This window comes from Pyrgilauda ruficollis, unplaced genomic scaffold (genome assembly GCF_017590135.1).
Source record: "Pyrgilauda ruficollis isolate IOZ18807 unplaced genomic scaffold, ASM1759013v1 scaffold66, whole genome shotgun sequence".
Taxonomy (NCBI): domain Eukaryota; kingdom Metazoa; phylum Chordata; class Aves; order Passeriformes; family Passeridae; genus Pyrgilauda; species Pyrgilauda ruficollis.
Genome location: NW_024528377.1, coordinates 316146 through 337206, shown reverse-complemented (window position 1 = coordinate 337206; position 21061 = coordinate 316146). Strand labels below are relative to the sequence as shown.

Below are 21061 nucleotides of genomic sequence, written 5' to 3'. Positions count from 1 at the left end.
GAATTTTTTCTCTTTATGTTCTTCCAAGTCCCAGGAACTTTTTTGTTATTTTTGTGAGTAAAGACATGGGAGGCCAACTTTTTGGGAGTTGCTGAGGGAGAGGTGAGCAAAGCTCAGGATGGAAACATGGGTGGTGGGTGACCTTCTCCTGGCTGAGCTATAGAGCAGTGGTACTGGCCCAGCTGCTTCCAAAAGTGTGCATACAGCTCTGGAGTGTGGCACACAACTGAAATGTTTTGGTGACTGGTTAGGCTAGAGATGTGAAAGGATTCTAAAATAAGGAGGCTTCTTTCAAGACAGTTACTAGGGAAAAAAAAGAAGTCCAGAAGCAAAAAAGAGCTCCTGGGAGTCACAGAATGGAAGAACTCTTATTAACCTGCTTGGAGCAAGGGGGTGTGTGCCCATGCATGCCTTGTGATTTCATGGCTTCTGTTCTTGGAAGGACCTGGTGGTGTGTTTCTTGGAGCAGAGGTGTAAGATGAAATACTGCCTTTTGCTAATAGGGTTGGATGACCTGAAATATATCTATGTAGAATATGAAGAAAGGGAGGAGGGGACAGGGTGATTTGTGATGAGTCTTATTGCCCCTCTGAATTGACTTTGCTTCTAACTCGGGTCTTTGTTTTCAGCACAATACTGAGCAGAGATTTGTTAAGTAGCATGCTAAAGTAAAATTATGGTTTCCAAGAACATTCAGATTAGCAAGACAATCTCACTTCACTGTAGCTGCCTTGAATGTATTAAAAATCCAATATGTCAGCCTTACTACTTGTGCCTTTCTCCTCAGCTTACCAATTCTGTTGCAAATGCTTTCCTAAAATAATTAGTGGAGCACAAAGTAGAAGTCCCTGAATAACTGCTGTGATAAAATGGCAGTGTGTTTAATGTGTGATGACCTATTTGTTCTTTCCCTTAGGTACAATGGCCACAGTAGCCCAGAAGCACTTTTTGGAAGGGCAGACATACTCAGTGCCCCTGATCCAGCCAGACCTGCGCAGGGAGGAGGCTGTGCAGCAGGTGGCAGATGCACTTCAGTATCTGCAGAAGGTGTCAGGTGATATCTTCAACAGGTAAAGTGCTCTCCTGGGGGGTTGGGTGCTTCGCATTCAGCATTACAAAACAGAGTGCTGGAGTTAGGCAGCAGTGAAGGGGAAAGAGCATTGTGTTGGTAAGCAATGGAAGCTCAGAAAACAGGTGAAAAAGGACCAGATGCACTTCAATACGAGTTTATTAGATTTGAGTGTGTCAAAGTTAAGCAATATGAAATGGCTGCAGTTAGCCAGAGATTGTTGGTTATTATTGTTTTATTAATTTTATTAATGAATTAAAATTATTAATTTTTTATTCCATAAATTGCATTACTGCTTCTGCTGCACTTATCCCTTATTCCTTCTTGCTCATGTTTTGAAGGGGAGGCATCATAATTTAGAGTATCTTGAAGATGTGTCTTTTTGAGTCATTGTACTTGAAGCAGTGAGGTAGAAAATGTCTCTTTGTTCTGACCTCTGCAATGTACAAACTGTTCTCTTTGGGCTTCTGGTGTTTCACTCTTCCCTTCTTGTGTGTTGGAAGGGCTCTGTGCCCTGAGTAAGATTGGGTTTCTTGCCATAGTATCATAATCCATCAAAGTCCATCTCTTCAAGGATTTGGTCCAGACTTGGCACCTCTTGCATATGATCACATTTAGAACTGGATCTTTAAGACTGTCTGTATAGCAGATCAGAGAGATTCTTGTATTTGCTTGCAAATAATGATAGGTAACTGGTGCCTTTTTCTGTCCAGTGCCATCTTTGACATCTCAGTGCTCTGAGATGGTGTGGACTGTCATTGGGAAGGAAACAGATCAGCATTTCTCTTCTTATAGTCTAATCAGTAAAAGCACATGCTTTGGTTTCAGCAGGTCCCATGACTGTCTAGTTTAATTTCTTATGGTGTAAGCAGGATCATGACGTTTTGTCTTTTTTTGAGTTTTGGAAGGTTTTTTTAAGGGTAGATTGAAGTTTTGTGGTTTCTGATAATGATATTTTGAAGGATGGCTTCTGGTGAAAGAGCAGTCTCTAAGGCTGAGCTCAGGTTATTGAGGTTAAAAAGGTTTTCCACTGGAATCATCTTTGTTTGGGCAAGCGCTGTATGTGGGCTGGATTGGGTTGAACACAAGGTCTACTTCATTTGTGCTCTTCAAAGTAGGGGAACACTTCATGATCTAAGGCTGGGAGAAGGCTTTCTAGAGCTGCCATAAACACGTGGAAAGCACTTCTCAGACTTGGGCCTGGTTGGCAATGCTGTCCCTCTCTGTGGGGTAAATGAAGCTCTTGATAATACAGGAGTTGCTCTTTCTCTGTCTCTATTTTTCCCTGTTTTTCCTCTCCACACTGCTGTCTAACACAGTACTTGTAATTTCCCTAGGGAGATAAGCCTGCTGCTTTGTATGCAAGTCACTCCCGAGTACTGAGCAGTGACACTGAGCAGTGACTGTGATGCTGTTCCCTCACTCTTTGGTGCACTCATGACTTTTAATTACCAATTTTCTCCAGCAACAGAGGAGGCTTCATTGGCTTCTTTGTTTGCTTTGCCTTTCCACTGAGGTCTTGGCTCTCTGATATAATTAAGAGCGATTTAGTAATTATGCAGGCATCTGATTAGAACTTCCATGACCTTGGTTGTTCCATGTCAATCAAGGGGCGAAGCTTTCAAGGTGAGAACTTTGCCACTTAGTGACCTTTTATCTTCCCTTTCCTGAGATATAAAGCAGCTCTGTCTTCCATTTCCAGGAAGGAGCTGTCTTACCTGGAAGCTGGCTGGTTTGATCTGCAGAGCTTGCAGTGTTGATGGAGAGGAAACTTGTTCACTGTGGGAGACTTGGCTGAGTGTGTCCAACCTGTTACTTCAGTACTACAGAGATGCAGATGTTCTGGGGTTGTTTTGTGGGAACAGATGTATTGGTACAGTGCTTTTGAGAGTGGCAAGCCAATCTGTACTTTGTTGAAGGTGGAGTGAAAGTGTCTTCTACTCTCCATGAAAAAAGGAATATTTCCACAACCAGATCTTTTTTTCCATTTTAGCTAATCAAAATTTCTGCTCAGAATTGTTGCTGACATGACAACTGAGTATGAAATCTTCAAATGAACATGTCAAGATGACACCAGAAAGATACCTTTCCATTTAGGGAATTAGAAGAAAATACAGGGAGCTTTCCTCTGCTTCCCCCCCTTTTTCGGCAATTTGGGAAATAACCCATGTGACAAGTCTCTGCCAACTCTTCTTTCCAATCATTCTCAAAGAAGTTTACTTGCTCTTAACTATGGCAAGGTACTTGGTGAATGAGACCTCAGAGTTCATTAGTTCATAGACAATCAACGGATGTGCAGGTGCAAAACCACAGGTAAACTATGGCTGAGACCTGGAGCATCCCCACTGGGCCCAGCCTTGGAGAACAGGCCTGGAGTGCTCTCAGGTATCATTTAGAGCAGGATCCATCAGCTCAGCATCCCTTCCATCATATCGCTGACTCTCAGGAGCAGAGACCCACCCGACTTTTTTCACACGGGGAGCATCAAAGCTCTTGGTTGCTGGGCAACAGAGATTGATGTCTTAGGCCGGTGCTGTCCAGCAGTGTCTTCCTCTGAGGAAGTGCTGTCCTCTTGGGGCTGATAGCAGTGCTATGACTAGACCAAGAGGCTGCATGTCCTTCTCAAATTTATACTTTGAAGTAATGGAAGTTTTAAGCTTGTGTATGTTAACTGAATCCAAGTCATTAATCTGTTGTGGAAGCTGCAGTAAAGATCAGATTCACTGCCTGTAGTTACTTAGATGTTAATACTACTTAAAACATAAATATCTAACATAGCGAATCTGACATAATATCTGTTTGAATTTAACTCTTGGGTTTTTAGGAAGGGTTTTTGATACAGGTCACGGAAGGTGGGATGACCAGTTTAAACCCTCAATTAACAGTATTCTTTCATCTTTGTTTTCTCATTGCCAGTATTTTCTGGGTGGGAGATTGTGTTGGAGTCGTGTGCTTTGGAGTATTTTACAGGAATGTTGTTGCGATAAGTACTTAAAATAAGTGATGAGTTTAGATTTCCTGATATTCCCTCCTAGTTAGGTAGGCTTGTCCTTCAGGATTTCTCAGTTTCTGAGGAGTTTGGGTTGGCAGGAGATGCTAATAATCTCTAATATTGTCCGTTTGTTATTCAAAGTGTTCACTTTTGGGTAATAGATGTGTGGAAAGTTGTTTTTGCAAGTTATCTCACGGAGTGTTACAGTAGTGGAAAGAAATCAAATGCTTGGGATTGGAAGGTTGTTATCAAGGTCCAGGATTTGCCTGTAATCCAACCCCAAGTTGTCCTGTGTACAGAATTTCCCATCGTTATGCTTCTTTTTTTTTTTTTTCAGTTTATGGAAAAATTTCTGGTTGATATTTTTTAAATCTTTATGCAGTGTCTTTTGCTTGTCTGGAATAATACTTTGCTAAACCAGTGTATCCTGTTTCCTCCCCAGCTGGATTCAAACTAATTTCATATTACATATTTGAAAAAGGCTTTAATATTAAGCAAAAGTTTAACTGAGAGCTGCACTTCTGAAAAGAAGTGCATAGCTGGAAAACAGAAGCACTGTGGAAATGCTGTTTGAGGCGGGGAAGAAATCTGGTGAGGCTGTGATAAGGAAGGTAAGGAGTAGCTGGCTGGGCAGCAGAGCCTTAAGGGATGTTTATGACAGGAGCAGAGCTGAGATGTGAGAAGTTCTGAAATTGAAAATACAACAAAATCTTAATCATGAAGTACATTTATGTGTTTTAAAGACCTCCTTGTTTTAAACTTACTACTGTGATTAGTCATGATCAGCAATAATGGAAGTGGGAGACTAGTACATCAGTGTAAATGTGTTTAATTTAGGAGGTCTGTGGAATGGAAACTTGCCAAGCAGGGTCTTGCTGCAAGCTGCACTGTGCTCTTTGTTGTGCAGTGGGGCTCTGGGATGCAGATTGGAGCTTGGGCACTGCATTGTGTGTGTTCCTGTGCTGGCTGCAAGGGCTGATCTTTCTAGGAAGAGAGCTGTCCACTGTGGTGGCTCACCGTGCAGGTGAGTTTACACCAAGAGATGCACTGTAGCACAGGGAATCAATTTTTCTCCAATTAATTTGAGAGTGTTATGACTCTTGTTTAACAACAAGGTGCCTCATGGTACTTTGAAGTTGTCCCAGAGGTCATCTAAAAGAGGATGCTAGGTCTAGTTTTGTTTCAGGTACCTCTCTTGAGAGGCTGTAGGAGCAGTGGTTTGCTGCCAGGAAGATAAAGCAGAAGCAGTGAGGTAAAGAGTGAATGGAGTCTCCTGCAGACATGAGGAAATGGAGAATGGGGACATTTTGCCTGCAGCTAGTTGTTATTCTTGTAGATATATGTCCAAGTAACTGGATTTATTTTCCTTTTAAGTGTAGCACACACTTTGTAAGGCACCTTTCATTTGTTATGGCTGCCATGATTCTCTGGAAGCAAACTTTGACAGCTTGTGAAGATGTATCTTCAGAAAGGTTCCTAGACTGTAGAAAGACTTCAGGAGGTGACACAAGGGTGTGATCAGCATGCTTGGAAGGCTGGGAACAGCTGGCACTAGCAGGCATCCATCCTACATCCCCATAAAGAGACAAAGGGAGTGTGACTGTTCCGCAAGAGACCAGGTCACAACTCTTTCTGGATGCTGCTAAAATCCTTAAGCTTAAGATCTTCTGGAATCTGATCTGTGCAAAATTACAGGAGAGGTGTTTTCCTGCTTCTGAAATTAGTCTCAAACCTGCTAAGCAAAAGGAGGCACACAACAATTTCAGACTTTAAGGAGCTCTTGAGAAGAGTCTTTCTATTCTTACAGCAATAGTGGAATATCTTGTGGAAATATGAGACAGTTTGCTTTAAAACAGATGGCATGTGCAATAGGAAAGGCAAACAGTAAGGAGAAACTAAGGTAATTTCAGTACATATGAGTTGTTGATTTATTTTAGTTCATGGGGTTTTTTTAACGCTGACAGGGAAGTCTCTTGTTTGTACTCTGTTCCTTGTTGGAGAAAATTCAATATTGAGTGGCAGCCTTCAAGTTCTTGTGAGCTAATTTTGTCCAGCGATAAGTCTCTGTTAATTAAAAAGGTTTTGGCAAAGATCTTTTGAACTTCCCCATCCAGAGAGTAATTCCTTTACCTGTCAGTCCCTAACTGCAAGTGGCTGTGGCTGTTACTCTCTGGAAACAGGCAAGGAGAAGCATGTCATAACAGCAATGTGAGGCTCTGTGTGCCTCACAGCAGAAGTGTTCCCTTGTTTCTTAGCCCATGGTTTTGGCAATATTGTTGGATTCTCCCACTCCCACTATTCTTGATACAGCAACATATGCCATGTTATTCCTTTATTACACAAAGTGATAACTCTAACTTCTCCACCAGCTTCAGACACTGGAGATTCACATATGTTGGAGTAATTTTCCTATGGATGACTTTTGTGTACTCAGTCAGCCCTTGAGGAAGAGATTTTAACAAGTAATTTTGTTTTACAGGCATGACTTCCATTAGGGATCCAGCATGGAGAAAACTGTCTGGAAAATAACACTGAGTGGCTTGAAATGTGTATTACAGGCTTGTTCCTGTGGGGGTGTGCACAGTGAGGGGAGAGTTGGGGGAGGAACACCAATGCCAAAGGTCTGTTCTTCACACTTGACTGGTGCATTAAATTCCCTTTCCATGGTGCTTCTTTCTGTGTTGCTGTGGTGCTGTCGGGTTTTGCAAATGGGGAAGGTTGTAAGGGTTTAGGTGTAAATGCAACTGACAGCAGAGACGAGCAGTGCTTCCAGAGACAGGAGACTTATTTGTAGTTGCTAATGAAGGATTTCTGATTTTCTTCCATCTGCATCTTTTGGAACCTAAATTACCCACCTGGGATTTCTCTTTAACACACTATATCATCCAAATTCTTTAATTCAGGCTCCAGAAACTTTCATCCCCTCCTCTAAATCCACCAGACAAACATTTTATTGAAGGAATTCACCATGCTGTGCCATTAATAATTTTTATCCCCTACTCTTCCTGGCACAGCATGGTGAATTGGATTCCTTTCTTAATTTGTCCAAGAATATGATCCTTATTCCGGATTATAATGCAAGGTATTTGCATTTTAATTTACTTCTAGGACTCTTGTTTTAGATTGATCAGCAAAGCTGAATCTGAAAACATGCTTGATGGGCCTAAGGGGCATAACAAGGCATTCCTTTTAGAAGAGGAGGTAAAGCTGTTGCATTTCTGCTCTGTGTGAGTGCAGTAGGAAGAGCCTTCTGGTTATCTGTGACATATATATAACATTCCAATATATATACACACATATATATAACATTCCAGTAGCTCAGTACCAAAAAGCAAGGAAGTTCATGGTCTCCACAGTGCAGTTCTCCCTGTTGTTTTGTCCCAGTAACTGGGTAGTTTGGTTTTGCTTCAACAATACTTTTGAGAGTGACATCCTGGATTTTGTTAATTCTGGAGTGAATTCAGACGTTTTTTTTTTTTTTTTTTTTTTTTTTTTTTTTTTTTTTTTTTTTTTTTCTTTTTAGGAAGAGAGGGTGAGAAGCTCACGACTGAGCACCAGGGCAAGGTTTTCTTTCATTTTTCTGGCACCCAGGCAATTAAGAGGATGCAGAACAAACAACCACACAGCCAAAATCATGCCCTTCATTACCCTTCTTGCTTACTTTTAGCTGGGATGAGGGGTTTAGCTGCTGTTAAAGCATTTGTCATAAGAACGTTTCATGTGTGTGTCACAGGGATAGTGGTTAAGCTATTAAAGTGTATGAATTTACAGTTTTGGGGTGGGGAAGGAGGTTTGGAAGGTACACTGTATGAATTTGTTCTGGTATTACTGTGAAGATAGTGTTTCCATTCTTAATGACTAATTGTGAGTTAGTGCACAGGAAAGATTTTTAAAATGACAATGGGGGAAATGAAATAATGTGTCTAGACCAATTCTAAAGGTGTCTGATCACTGATGTGCCTCAGACTGTTCCATTGAAATGACAGAGCAGCTGTCAGTGCAAGCAGAGAGATATCTGCTTTTTGATTCTGTTGGGAACATCTCTGCCTGTGGCCCAGAGATTTTGGGGGAAGAGTAACTAGAAATCCCTCAAGAAGGTAAGAAAGTGCTGTAATCACTCAGGGAAGGTGTCATAAAGAGCTGTTCTGATTTGGTAAAGAAGCACACTCAAATTAGCTTGTTGATGGGCATATCATAGAAGGTGACTTTTGAGATTTGAGTGTGACTGCAATTGGTTGTAGGAAAATGAAGAAGTAACACTAAACAACCTCTGTTCTGAAGAGTAAATATTATTAAATAAAAAACTTCACTTGCAAAAAATATGTGAAGAAATATTTCCTTTAAGAGAAGGAGACCTGTTTAGAAAGAGGATCATCTGTTAAGAGAAGTTCACTTTGAAAGCAAAGGTAAGAAAGGGAAAAGCTAAGTTAGCAAGGAGGTTTTGTAACTGACAAAGGGCTGGTAACTGTTATAACTATCTTATGTAGTTGGACTTGTTTTAATTGCAGCAAAATTTTGGGTGGATCCTGAGAATCTGCACTGGTTCTGGCAGGATGCTGAAGAGCAGAAGCAGTGAGTGCAAGGAAATAGAAGAATTTTCACTGAGATGTAAGCTCTTGAAAAGTACAGGGATCACTGCAACAAACATAATAAGCAGAAACATAGTACTGAGTGCAAAACAGAATAAAATTATCTGGATACTCCAAGTCATGCTTCGAAGGCCAGTTTGGTCATTTACCAAGTATGTGATTACAGCTTCAGCAGGTCAGCACAGTGAGGGAAGACCACAGAGACAGACCCTTATTATGTGATCAAAGTCAGAAAGGAAGTAAGAGTTCTGAGAAGACATGAAGTGTAGTTGTCTTTAAACAGACATTTTATGGTAGTAAATCGTTTTTCTTGGTTGGGCTTTCCTTCTCCTGAATATTCAAGTCCAATTGTGCAGGACAGCAGTTTTTATAGAGTAAGCACTAGCTTGTAAATGATGGCTTTTAGATATATTTTGTTGTAAAGGAGACTGAAGGGTTTAACTTGTGACCTGCAAGTAGAATTTCATGGGATTGCCATCAGCTACTTGGAAGTGCAAAAAATGTCAAGTCAATGCAAAAACCTCTGCTTGTAAACATGTGTCTTAAATGTGGGTTAAGGCTACATTTTGGATCACAAGAAAGAAGTGGTGGTGAGAGAATGGTCAGTGTTTTGTGTCGGTTCTTGCTGGCTGTAGTTTATTCTGGTGAGCAACAGTGGGATGGATTTGGCAATGGGAAGACATTAAAATGGCAGATGAACTTGCACAGGTGGCCTTAAACTCAGTAAAATGGAAAATTAAGCAGCTTCTGAAAGGTATGTGGTAAGTCCTGTGAATTAATGCAAAATTGTTCAAGTTAGTGAATAATGGACTGAAAATCTGATCTGCTGAGACTGTACTCTGAATTTGCCTAGGTTTTCTTTGTTCCAGGGAACAAATGACTCCCCTCTTGGTTTCACAAGCAACCAAGACTTAATTAACACTTGGAAATTGCTTGGAGATCTTTGGGTGAAAAGCTATGAAATTCTGAGGATATTTGATTAAATGCAAAGAAAAGCAGTGCTTTTCTTGGAGAACAATGAGAATGTGAACTGCTATCACCAGGAATCATTTTCTGCTCTGGAGGCAGGCGTGTTTTGCTGAGCATTCTTATTCTTGTTGACAATGCCTTGTTTTGGTGAGATCAACAGACTAAGAACAATGTTTGTGCTGTGTGCTGTCACAGTATGAGAAGCCTCCATCCCAATAAATGTGTGGGAGCTCAGCTTTCCTGATCTTTGGAGATGATCACTTCATTGTGTTTTGTTACACGTGTGTAACTGAGTACTACTTACCTCGGTCAAGAAAACTGATTTAAAACCATGTGGAAGGTATGGGGGTAAGCTAGGAGTAAAGAGAAACTTCCTGACAGCCTGGCCATGATCTTTGGTCAAGTGAGGCACAGCCTAAAAGGGCTGGGGTGGCTGCTTGTCAGTGCTCCTCTCCTGCTGTTGCTACCTTCAGGTGAAGCTCAGAAGAAACAGTATTTCTGGCTGGTGGCTTATGAATTTCTCTTGCAGTCCCACTGGAGTTTAGTCCAGGCTGATCTGCCTCCTGTAGCTATTGGTGGTAGGGAAATCAGAGCACGATGTCAAATAAGAGTGAGCAGTGTAACAGAAATATTGTCTGTGTAGAATCAGACATGGTACCCTCAATGATCCAGAGGAATCTCAGATCTTTTTAAAGGCATTAGCTCTCCCTACCCCAGATATAGTTCGCAACAGGGTCACCTGGGCATTTCTCTACTGCTTATTTTCCTGTGACTCTGCAGTGATACGCATTTTCTTTTCAATGGGAGCAGGGAGGAAGGTCTTTGGCTTGCCTGAGAATGGAGCTTTGATGGGAAAATGAGAAACCTAATCTTTGTGTACACACAGTTGATTAATTTAAGGTTACAAGGTGCCAAAACACCTTCTCAAGCTATCTGCCAAGTAAGATCTATTACTTCAAGCAACATGGAAACAAAATTTATTTTTGACAGTCTTGTAAAATTCTGTCCAAACAGGATTAGTCCTCATTTGACAAGTGATTAAAAAAAAAAAAGAAGAAGAACAAAACTGAAAACACTTAAGGCTATTACTACAAAAGATTAAGCTTCAGTGACTAAATACTTAAGAAAATTTTTTAAGGATGAGCTGAAACTCTAAAGATAACAAACTGTACTTAACTAGTAACTTTTACTGGTCACAGTACTAGTATCAGTTACTACAACTCCTCTCCTCTGAGGAAGGGCTGAAAGAGTTGGGGTTGTTCAGCCTGGAGAAGAGATGACTCTGAGAAGACCTCATTGCAGCCTGTCGGTACCTAAGGGGCTTATAAGAAAGATGAGGACAAACTTCTTAGCCTGTTGTGATAGGACAAGGAGTACTGGTTTAAATTAAGAGGGTAGATTCAGACTAAATATAATGAAGACGTGTTCTGTGATGAGGCTGGTGAAACACCAGAACAGGTTGCTCAGAGTATTCAAGGCCAGGTTAGCCAAGGCTCTGACCAACTTGATCATCTGAAGATGTCCCTGCTCACTGCTGGGGCCTGGACTAGGTGGCCTTTAAGGGTTGCTTCCAAGGCAAGCTATTCTATGATTCTGTGGTTCTATACTGACCTAATATCAGCTGCCTAATATCTCAAGACTCTTCCTGTGGCTGCTGCTTTGGGGAGCAATTCCACTGCCAGTGGAGGAGCCCAACAGGTCACCTGTGAAACTTCAGTGGTACTGGTAAAGAACCATTTTTTCCATTGCTTCTGTTAGAAGTAATGGAGTTTTTAAAGTCATCTTTCCCAAAAGTTGTCACTGTGATGGTAGAACCTGTGTTGTAGATGTATATTAACACAATGGAGAAGTAGTACTTTTTGACCAAAAGTAGCCTGTATATTTTAAAGATCTAATGATGTACTTTATTTGCAAACACAGACTTTGTGCATAGTATACACTGACTTTCTATTTAGCATATATTTCTTCTAAAGAAACGAAAGCGCATCTGCTTTCAGACCAGTCAGTGGTATGAGACAAGAAAAAGCTTGGAAGGTTAAAGAGGAACTTGTTTTTTATGAAGAAAAAAAGAGAAGCTGCTTTTCTGGAGAGGAGAGGAAGCTGCAGAGGAAGAGGGAGAAGGGTGCTGTGGTGGTAGGTCAAAATTCTAAGTTTCCAGTTTTTACATAAACTTAATTGACAGTAGAGGGAGTACCTTCTGAAATGAGAGATTAAAAATCAAAGTGAAATGGTTTTTGTGTGAGAACATGACCTGTGGAGAGTGATATATGCTGGATCCTGCTGAGGATAACCTGGCAACCTTGATCACTCTCAAATCTGCAAGACCATTCAGCATCACAGGAACAGGGCAATATGCAAATGCTGAAACACCTGCAAATCAGGCTCGAGGAGCAATCAGAGTGAGATAAACATTAATTAGTATAATACCCAAACCCTTAATGGAGGAAGGAACGTTGATTACACAGCCTCACTTGGGACTTCTTTCTGTCAAGAGATGGTGTATGATGACAGCTTCTGATTACACTTACTCAGATAAGAAGTAAGACTTTAAAAACTGCTTAAATATGGAGAGAGAAGAGCAGAAAGCAAACAAGTTGATCTTTCGATGAGTGATTGGATGTGTTTGGCTCTTCATAAGAGTATGTATTTTTCCTTTTTGCCTTTCAAACTTTTGAGGTGAATTGGCTTTGTGAGCTGATTTTGAATGCTTCCCTGGATCACTGTAAACTTATAAGCGTCTTAGCAGACTTTCCTTCCCTCTCCCCGTCTTGATCCTGAGATGTTGCCAGCTGTAGGGGCAGAAGCACTGAGTTGGAGTGAGGAGTGAGCTTCTTACATTGTTCATTTTGACACTTTCTTTCCTTGCTACCCTGCTCCAGTACCAGCTGCTTAGAGCATCAGAGAACAAAATTAAATACAACAACCATAAACTCAATCCCTTCGTATTCATGCCTCCTGCAGTAAGGGAGAAATTTAATAAAAGCATACATTATTTAGCAAAAAAAAAAAAAAAAAAAAAAGTAGCTTGACTTTTAGGCAAGAAGCCAAGGTTTTATAGAATAAATTTACTATATGTACCCTGAAGTTTAGAACAGCAATGCCAAGCATCCCTCTGCTATCTCTAAGGCTTGGAGCTTGGGCTGGGAGGTGATGAGAAACCTGATTTTCTGTGATGTGTACAGTCCTCATTTAAGGGAAAAGTAAATTAATCCTTCGTCTGCCTTATCCTCCTGTGCAACTTCATTTCTCATTCTGCTCTGTAATGTTCTTTCTCCTTGGTTGATCACTTACTTTTATACTTCAGACATGAAAATGAAGTTCTTTGGTATTCTAGAGAGGTTTGCTCCAGCCTCTGTTGCCTAACCTTTCTCGTTCACCTTGGTGTGCAGCTTGCCTATCTTCTCTCCCATTTCAGAAGTTTTGTCATCCCTGTCACTTTCGGTGACATGGATGTTCAGCATAGAGAGCAAAGGGTCTCTGGCTGCTGTGATGCTTCCTTACAGCTGAATTCTGTCTTTCTCAGACACTGGTTTTGGGATCTGTCAGCCTATCTTTAAACCTTCCCTGATTTTAAACATTTTTTCTCTTGCTGTCTGATCCTTAGCAGATATAGATGATAAAAATCACCATTTTTTTGGTTGGCACTGTGAAGTACTTGGAGACTTGCATACAAATGTAGCATTATTGCCAGTGCTGGCAGTACCACCAGGCAGCATCCAGTGTCCTGGATGCCAGATGCCCAATGCCTCAAATCTTTTTCCTGTTGGAGTAAGAAAACAGTGAATTTTCCACCATGAATAGACACAGACACAGCAGAGGAAGTCTTTCAGTAACCACCTGAATGTGAGATTTATCAGAGGAGTTACAACAGAGTAAGAGGAAGTGATCTGCCCTATGGTTGCAGATGGGACAGAGGGTAGGGGGCCAGCAAGAGAGGCCCTCAAAAGGTTCCCAAGAATTGGGAGGAAGTATTCCTGGAACTTGCTGTGGGTGTTGGAGAAAATTGCCTGTAAAATGGCAAGTGGTTTAAACGCAGCAGGATGAGGACTTTAGGACAAAGGAGAAACAAGAGCTAAGGTGGGGATAAAGTGCAGAGGGCTTGAGGGCAAAAATATTTCAGAGGGACAAGAGAAAGTGAAAGCTTGAATCAAAGCAGCTGAAAGGTTGGCTTTAATATCTGCTTAGATCAAAAAATAAAAGTCTGTATGGATTAAGAGATAATCCACTAGATAGATTTAATCTGCCATGTGTATTGCTTCCCTAAAGAAAAGCACTGGGAGGGGAAGGTTGATTTAGCTCAGTGCCCAGCATTTGAAGGTAGGTGATGTAGTCTCCTTTTTTCACAGACAACCCCACCCCTTTCACTTGTCCTGAATGAAGCACATCCTCCTGAAAGGGAGGGTAGCATTGTAGTCTCCTGCTCCTTTGCAACTCCAAAGTCATATTGAATTTAACTAAAGGCGTTTCTCAAGCAGAAAAGAGCACTGAGAGCAAAATAACACAGCAATGACTAAGAAAATAGGCATGGGATAGGTTCAGATGCTCATGGTGATTTTGGCTGCCTGAGCAATTGGTTCTGAGAGGAAGTATTGGGCCATTTTATTAACACTTAATCCCTCTTGTCGTGATTGTCCTTGTCTTCCCTTTAATGAAAGTTAAGGTCTGAATGCCACCTTTCCTCCAGCACTGCCCCTGAAATCCTCAGCCATATCCCTCCATCCCTTCCTTCCTGTTTCCTTTCTTTACAAAAACTGGTTGAGTCCTTTGAGCAAGTTCAGTTTCCACAGGAGTAGAAATAGTTGATCAAACATGAGGAGGTTTTCTCCATGTATTTTTTCTGGTAAGGTATATGGTGTATGATCTCTTCTAACTAATACATACAGCTGTATCTTGAAATCTTGAACTGTTCATGCTAACTGAAATCTTGAATTGTTCATGCACTTGTAGGAGCCTGTACACATGGAATTTGGATTGGTTGGATGAAGGAGGTTTAAATTTTATTTCAATTTTTTTTTTCAGCAACAAATAAATTAATCTGTAGAATGATATGTATTCCTTCTGTGTTGTGAGCCTGTATCTGTACCACCTCAGGTGAAGGTGTTTTGCAGACCTTATAAGGTCAGTGGGATTTGGCCTGTCAAATCCTTGAGCAGGAGATCACAGGAGAATGTACAGAGTGCCTCAGAGAAGATCCATCATGGTTTGAAACACCTGAGCTGGCACTGGACAACTTCCCCAGCTTGTCCTGGGAGCCGGCTACCTGCCTGATATTGTCTCCTTTCACTGATGATATTTGGTGGGCAGTGGGGTTGGATGTCTCCCCTCTTTTTTTTTCTTTTTCTTTGAGTGAGGGAAGGGATGGGAAGAGGTTGGTACCTGGTGAAGCCCTGGGGATAATATGGGGCAGGAAAGGGAGTGAGGGAGGTGTGTGACTGCTTCACTGGACCCACTCACATTCATGAAGTGAAAGGGAGGAGAACACTTAATGGTTTCCAGGCCTGAGCTTGCGTAACTATTTGCTTAGCACTTCCTTCTGGGAGAGAAACATGTGCCTTGTCAAATCCTGAAAATTGTGTCTGGAAGTCGGCAGGATACTGGCTAAAATGCAGTTGATACCTCACATTTATTTGGAGCTTCAGGAAAGCTTTGTGGAGTTCTTCTAGGAGAGAGGTCTACTCTCAGGTGAGAGAGAAAATTGCATCATTGATTTGAGAAAGAGCAGCAAAGCAGAAATAAATGACTAGGTTTTTTCAGCTTTGAAGGAAGTAAAAATAGTCAGATGCCCCTAGAGAGCAGTACTGGAAATAGTGACAATCAATAAAATTATGAAACCTCTAGAAAAGAGGTGAACTGTGAGGTGGGAAAATTTGCTGGTGAGAGCAGTTAGGAAAGATTTAGGTCCTTCAGAGGCATCTCACACTTGAACAAAACAAGGCAATGGGACAGCCCTATGACACATGAAATTTGCTGCAGACAGGTGCTAGAAAATGCACACTGAAAGGAACAACAGAAACTACTCTGAGAACCTATCAAGTGTAAAAGTGATATGAACTTACTCCACTGAGGCAGAGGGAGAGTGTGGGAAGGAAATCATGAGCAGATTTGTACTCAGTGTTGGTACAAAATACAAGCTGTTAGACTGTGTTTAAAATAAAATGGGGTAATGGAGAATAATTCGAGAGGGAGAATCTCATGAGGTTCAGTTTTGCTCATCTCCCACTCCAAGCAGAATAAGGTAGAAACAGGCTGTGTGCTATCATGCCATATTGCATAAGGAAGAATTTTTCATGCCTCCAGGAAGAGGAGAGCATGGCTATAAACAAACAGAAATACTTGAAGTTTAGAGAAAGTGAGGGTTTTTTTTTCAGAATGGTACAAGGAGAATAGGCTTCTTGTTCTTGCTGGTTTTCACTATTACATTGAGGGAGGTGCTTTATATTTTATACTACAAATGAGAATGTGCTGCCCAAAGTGAAAATACTGGAAAAGATGGATTTGTTACAGTTTGGAATTGGGAATCCTGGATCACTGCTGATCTCAAATTCATTACTGAAGGGAATTAGACAAAGCGGAAAAAGAGCATGAGAGCTCTCTCCTCAAAAGCAAAGAGAGACTCTTGGTGAAATTTAAAGACAATACTTGAGATTGCTTTTTACAGGCACAGAATGATCCAGTGGAACTGGGGTGAAAGTTCAGAAGACTTTTCAGCTTTTGACCTTGTAGCTGGGAGAATCTGCTGGTTATGCATGGGGAAGGAGGCCTCTTAGAGAAGGTGGCTCCATCATTAGCTGTAGCTGATGCCTGCTCCCAGCATCCTAAAGCATTCTGGTGCTCATCTAGTGGTATGGTTTATCTACAGCTGGCAACTAAGCACCACACAGTCTCTTGCTCACCCTACTCCCTGCAGGGTGGGGGAAGGAGAGCTAAAAGGGTAAAAGTGAGAAAATTAATGGGTTGAGATAAAAACAGTTAAATTATTGAAATATAATAATGTTAAGGAAAATAACAAAAAAGAGAGAGAAATACAACACAGGAAGGACAAGTGATGCAAATAAAACAACAACTCGATGAAGCTTGTCCAGTCCCTGAGCAGTGGACCCCAGCCAACTTTCTCCCTAGTTTATATGATGCCATATGGTCTGGAATCCCTTGGATCAGTTGGGATCAGGTGTTCTGGCTGTGTCCCCTCCCAACTCCTTGGAGTGGGGTGAGAGGCAGAAAAGGCCTTGACTCTGTCTGAGCTCTCCTGAGCGATAATTAAATCATCCCTGTGTTATCAACACTGTGTGTTGACAGTTTTCCATCTTTCTGTGCCTCAAACAGCCACAGGAACATCGTGCTGTGAGTCATGGATTAATCCTACTTCATGTTGGAGTACCTAAAGCTCTCAATAGGATGGATGCAAGCATGGCTCAACCAGCACTGTTTTTCATTGTGAAACAACCTGCTCCCCTGAGATTCACATCCTTCTCTGAGGGGCTGGGAACTGCGGTTTCAAAAAGAACCACTGATTCTTCAGCTTAAGAAGTGTTCTTGCCTCCTAGGATCTCTCAGCGGGTGGAGGCCAGCCGGGCACAGCTCCAGGCAATTGGGGAGAGAGTCACGCTCGCTCAGGCCAAGATTGAGAAGATAAAGGGCAGCAAGAAGGCTATTAAGGTAGTGACTTCAGTGAAGGCTGCATGGCCTCTTTTCTTCCTTCTTCCTTTACTCCTGACATAAGCTCTGGAGAAGAAAAGGTGCTCAGCTGCTACAGCTGCTGCCCACTCACCTCTCCATGCCTTACTGCTGAGCAGGACTGTGGTGAGAATCCTATTCCTGACTTGACCAAAGGATGAATTTCAGACCCATGAGCCACACAGCTCCAGGCTTTATGTAGCCTTTGTAGGTTTCTGTCCCAGCTGCTTCCTGAGAAAGAGAAAAGACATGTGCTGAGCTAAGCCTAACTAACACCTTCACTTCAGGCTCACAGACACTTATTTAAATGAAAGCTGCTGTCAGAGAGACTCCATTTAGTGCATCTTAATCCCATTGAGCCATGTAAAACAGGTGAAAATCCTTTTTTCCCCATTCTTGCTTCATTTTATACAGTATTTCCAACTCCTTTCCTACCAGTGGAAGCCTTTTTGCCAGAGATCTCCTAGTCCTTTTAGAGAGAGAGAAAAGCTCTGGCAATTCCAGTTGCAGAAGTGGCAGTCCATGCATATTGGGGTCTGTGCACATAACCCTTAGGAGCCTGTTGACCCCAAGGCTGTCCATTCCCACTGGCAGCACAGATTGCGTGTTTGCTCCTCTCCATGTGTTTCTGTAGTATTTTCTCCATGTGTTGCATTGTAGGATTGCCTAGTTGTTGCGATTTTTTAGTCCCTCCTTGTTTCTCCATAGGTATTTTCCAGTGCCAAGTATCCAGCCCCTGAACGGCTGCAGGAGTACAGTTCAATTTTTGCTGGTGCAGAAGACCCAGCTAAACAGAAATGGCCAAGACACAAGATTCAGAGCAAACACCAAATGTTGGATGAAAAAGCTCTGCAGGTAAGGAGGAGAACCTTGGGAAGGACAAACAAAGAGAACCTGGAGGCTGTTAATCTCTTTGATAAAGTGGGCCAGGGCTTTGGGACATAGGCTAGGAGTAGAACATATTTTCATTTGGCCTGTCAGTGGGGAGGGTGTGAGGTCAGACTGGGAGGCTTATGGAGATGCAGGCTGGAGAGGGCCATGTCAGTACATGAGCTTGTCTGGGTGACTGTCATCTGCCAAGTCTCGGGAGCAGTTCCATTTCCTGAAATGCCGCTGTTTCCTGCAGCGGTGTTGGTGGGTGCTGCTGCCTGGGCTTAAGGCTTTGGCTGTGCATAGTGAGGCAGCTGGGATCAAGCTCATAGCTGTTTCAGAAATAGTTTCTGAAGGCTCTGATACAACTTCTGGTGAGAAGGGGAAGATAAGAAGGCTTGTGAGTGTGTCAGGAGAAAAAGGAGTCATTCATTAGAGCATTTTTCTGCCCCAGGAAATTGCTGCATTTGGGCATTGTCCCTGGGTTGGAAGGACAGGAGGAAGAGTTGCCATGCTTTACGTTTGAAAGTTGCTGTGTATGTGCTGTGTCAGGAGTAGCAGATGTGCTGTTCCTAGCAGGTTAAGGATCAATTTGACAACTTCCTTACACTCCACCCCTAAAGAGACTTCCTTCCTCATCCTTGTATGACTTGGCCAAAAATAAAGCTGCCACTGAATAATTTATCATGCTAAACTTCCCTGAGTGTTAATGGAGTTGAGACTTCACACAGAGAGGTAGTTATGAATATTTCAGCCAGGCCAAGGAAGCAGGATTGCTGGCCAAATGGAGAGCTGGCAAACTTGAGCAGGGTTCCTGCTTCCTTCCAGTCCTGGCAGTAGCACAGGCAGAGCTGCATGGGACGTGCTGGTGGCTGGCAGGGAGGTCAGTGAGTGCTGCTGTCTGGCTGGTGGCCTCATCCCACTGGAGTGGGTGGGAGCATAGGCAGCCAGGGAGCAGACAGGGAGAGATGGGCTCCCACCCTGAAGGGCTGGTGCCAGAGTACAGACCCTTGCACAGGGAAGGGCTTGAGAAGAATATCAACTGTTAAAAAGCAGTAACCCACAAAGAGCAAATGGTGTGCCTGTTCATCTGGCCTGCTGGCTCCAGTCGGCTCCATGTGCCATTCCTCACAGCCATGTGCCTGGGATGCCATCTCTTCCAGTCCCAGTCAGTCTCTGTACCATTGCCATGTTCTGCCCTTTGTGACTAAAGCTGCCATCACCACAGGGGCATTGTTTCAGGCCCTGGGGGATGATTGTTGCTCTCCTCCTGCAATCCATCTTTTGATCCTCTTTTGGGACTGTTGATCTTTCTGTGGCTTTGCTGAGTCTGCTTCATGCAGCAGTTGTCACTCTTGCCAAGCTCACACACACGAGCTCCTGCAGCTCCTCTGTGGGGTGAGGGATGCTGCTGTCAGCTGGTGAAGGATGGAGGGGCTGATGTGCTGAATGGGGCTCCGTGTGGCCAAGCTCTGACCACATTCCGGGGGGACAGGCCCTTCTGAGCCATAGCTGAGCACAGAGCTGGACATGCCTTGCAGTAATGAAATGTCACAGGGAGAAGTCTAATGTTTGCATTTATGCTTTCCTCAATTATTCAGGGCTTTCAGCAGAGGCTCACTGCCTGTTTTCACTTCTAATGAGAGCCTCTTTGCTGCAAGCAGTCACAATGGCCTTTGCTAAACTCCACTTGCACATGTGCACACAACACCTCATCAGAAAAGCAAACTCTGAGGATGTCAGTTTGAGGGGAAGTGGTGCAGCCTGTGCTCAGCCTTTAGGGTTTTTGCTCTGGGGAGTAAGCAACTGAGTTGGAAATGTGTGTGGTTCTGCAGTTGATTTTAAATGCTTCCCCCTTGGAATTTCTTCTTGCCCTCTCAACCCCAAGCAAGTGAAAACTCAGCTGTTTAGAGGATGCTGTTTAGGTTGGTAAGGTAAGCACTGATGGGTAAAAGTGCCAGAAACACAGTGCTTGTGGTAAGCCTGGAAAGCCCATTGCTTTGCACACTGCAGTGGTGGCAGCAAGGCAGAGCTCAGCTGGGAGCTGGCTGCAGCCCTGTGGGGCTTCCCAGGCACTGGGCACTGCCTGTGTGGTGGGAGCTGTGTCTGGGTGCTGCACATGCCACTCAGGAGACTGGCAAACAGGGTGGGGAGATATGGTCTGCTTGGGCTTTGGAAGAAGTCCAAGCAGAAGTTGCCATCCACTGCTGGAGTAACCTTGCTAGGCTTCAAAAGTGTCAGTAACTTGGCATGTTCTTGTGAATTCTGCCTTTCCCAGAGCCCACCATAGGCTTGTGGAGGCTAAACCAGGCTTTTGTCACTTGCTTATCTTGAAACACTTTCCCAGCTGGCCTCAGCACTCCATTGGTGTGAGGGGAATGGGATTTCTGGTACATCACACCAATTCCATTTGTAATAGTGTGTGTTTTAATTATACTGAAGAACCAGAGTGACTTTATATATTTTTAACTGTAGGTTCTTTGGAAGAAAAATGCCTGAAAATGCAGTGTGCTTGGGGGTGTGATCCTGCCAAGTGCCAGACACCAGGTTGGGGTGTTTGAGCATTCCAACAACCCCCATGACTTCAGTAGGTCAAGGTTGCCAAACTTTGGCTTTAGAACTTAATGTTCCTATAAGAAAACTAATTTTTAATTGGCACCTTAACTTGTGGAATTCACAGTTGCAGGGTATTTTTGACAGTGTGTGGAAGCTCCAAATTTCAGAGCATATCTAGGTACTTGAGTAAGACTAGCACTTTGATGGCATTTAAATTGAAAGGATTATATTTCACGTTTCAGAATATTTGTACTTAGTTACTTTCATAACTTCCTTAGATAAGGTTTGTAACTAAATGTAGGTAATGGTTGTTTTCTCACTACACCCTTAAAGTGATACACA

The 21061-nt window shown here is 42.7% G+C and overlaps 1 protein-coding gene across 4 annotated transcripts in view; it reads left to right on the top strand.

Annotated features, from left to right (window-relative positions):
- Positions 1 to 21061, top strand: part of WASHC1 (WASH complex subunit 1) — a 38513-nt gene that overhangs the window by 9954 nt on the left and 7498 nt on the right. For 3 of the 4 annotated variants that reach the window (XM_041484400.1, XM_041484399.1, XM_041484398.1), the window contains 3 exons: positions 917 to 1070; positions 17164 to 17275; positions 18002 to 18148. In XM_041484400.1, the coding sequence (XP_041340334.1) occupies positions 922 to 1070; positions 17164 to 17275; positions 18002 to 18148 (408 nt within the window). In that variant the 5' untranslated portion in view covers positions 917 to 921. Of the gene's footprint in view, positions 1 to 891; positions 1071 to 17163; positions 17276 to 18001; positions 18149 to 21061 lie in introns of those variants that run through there. The other variant, XM_041484397.1, reaches the window with a different exon arrangement.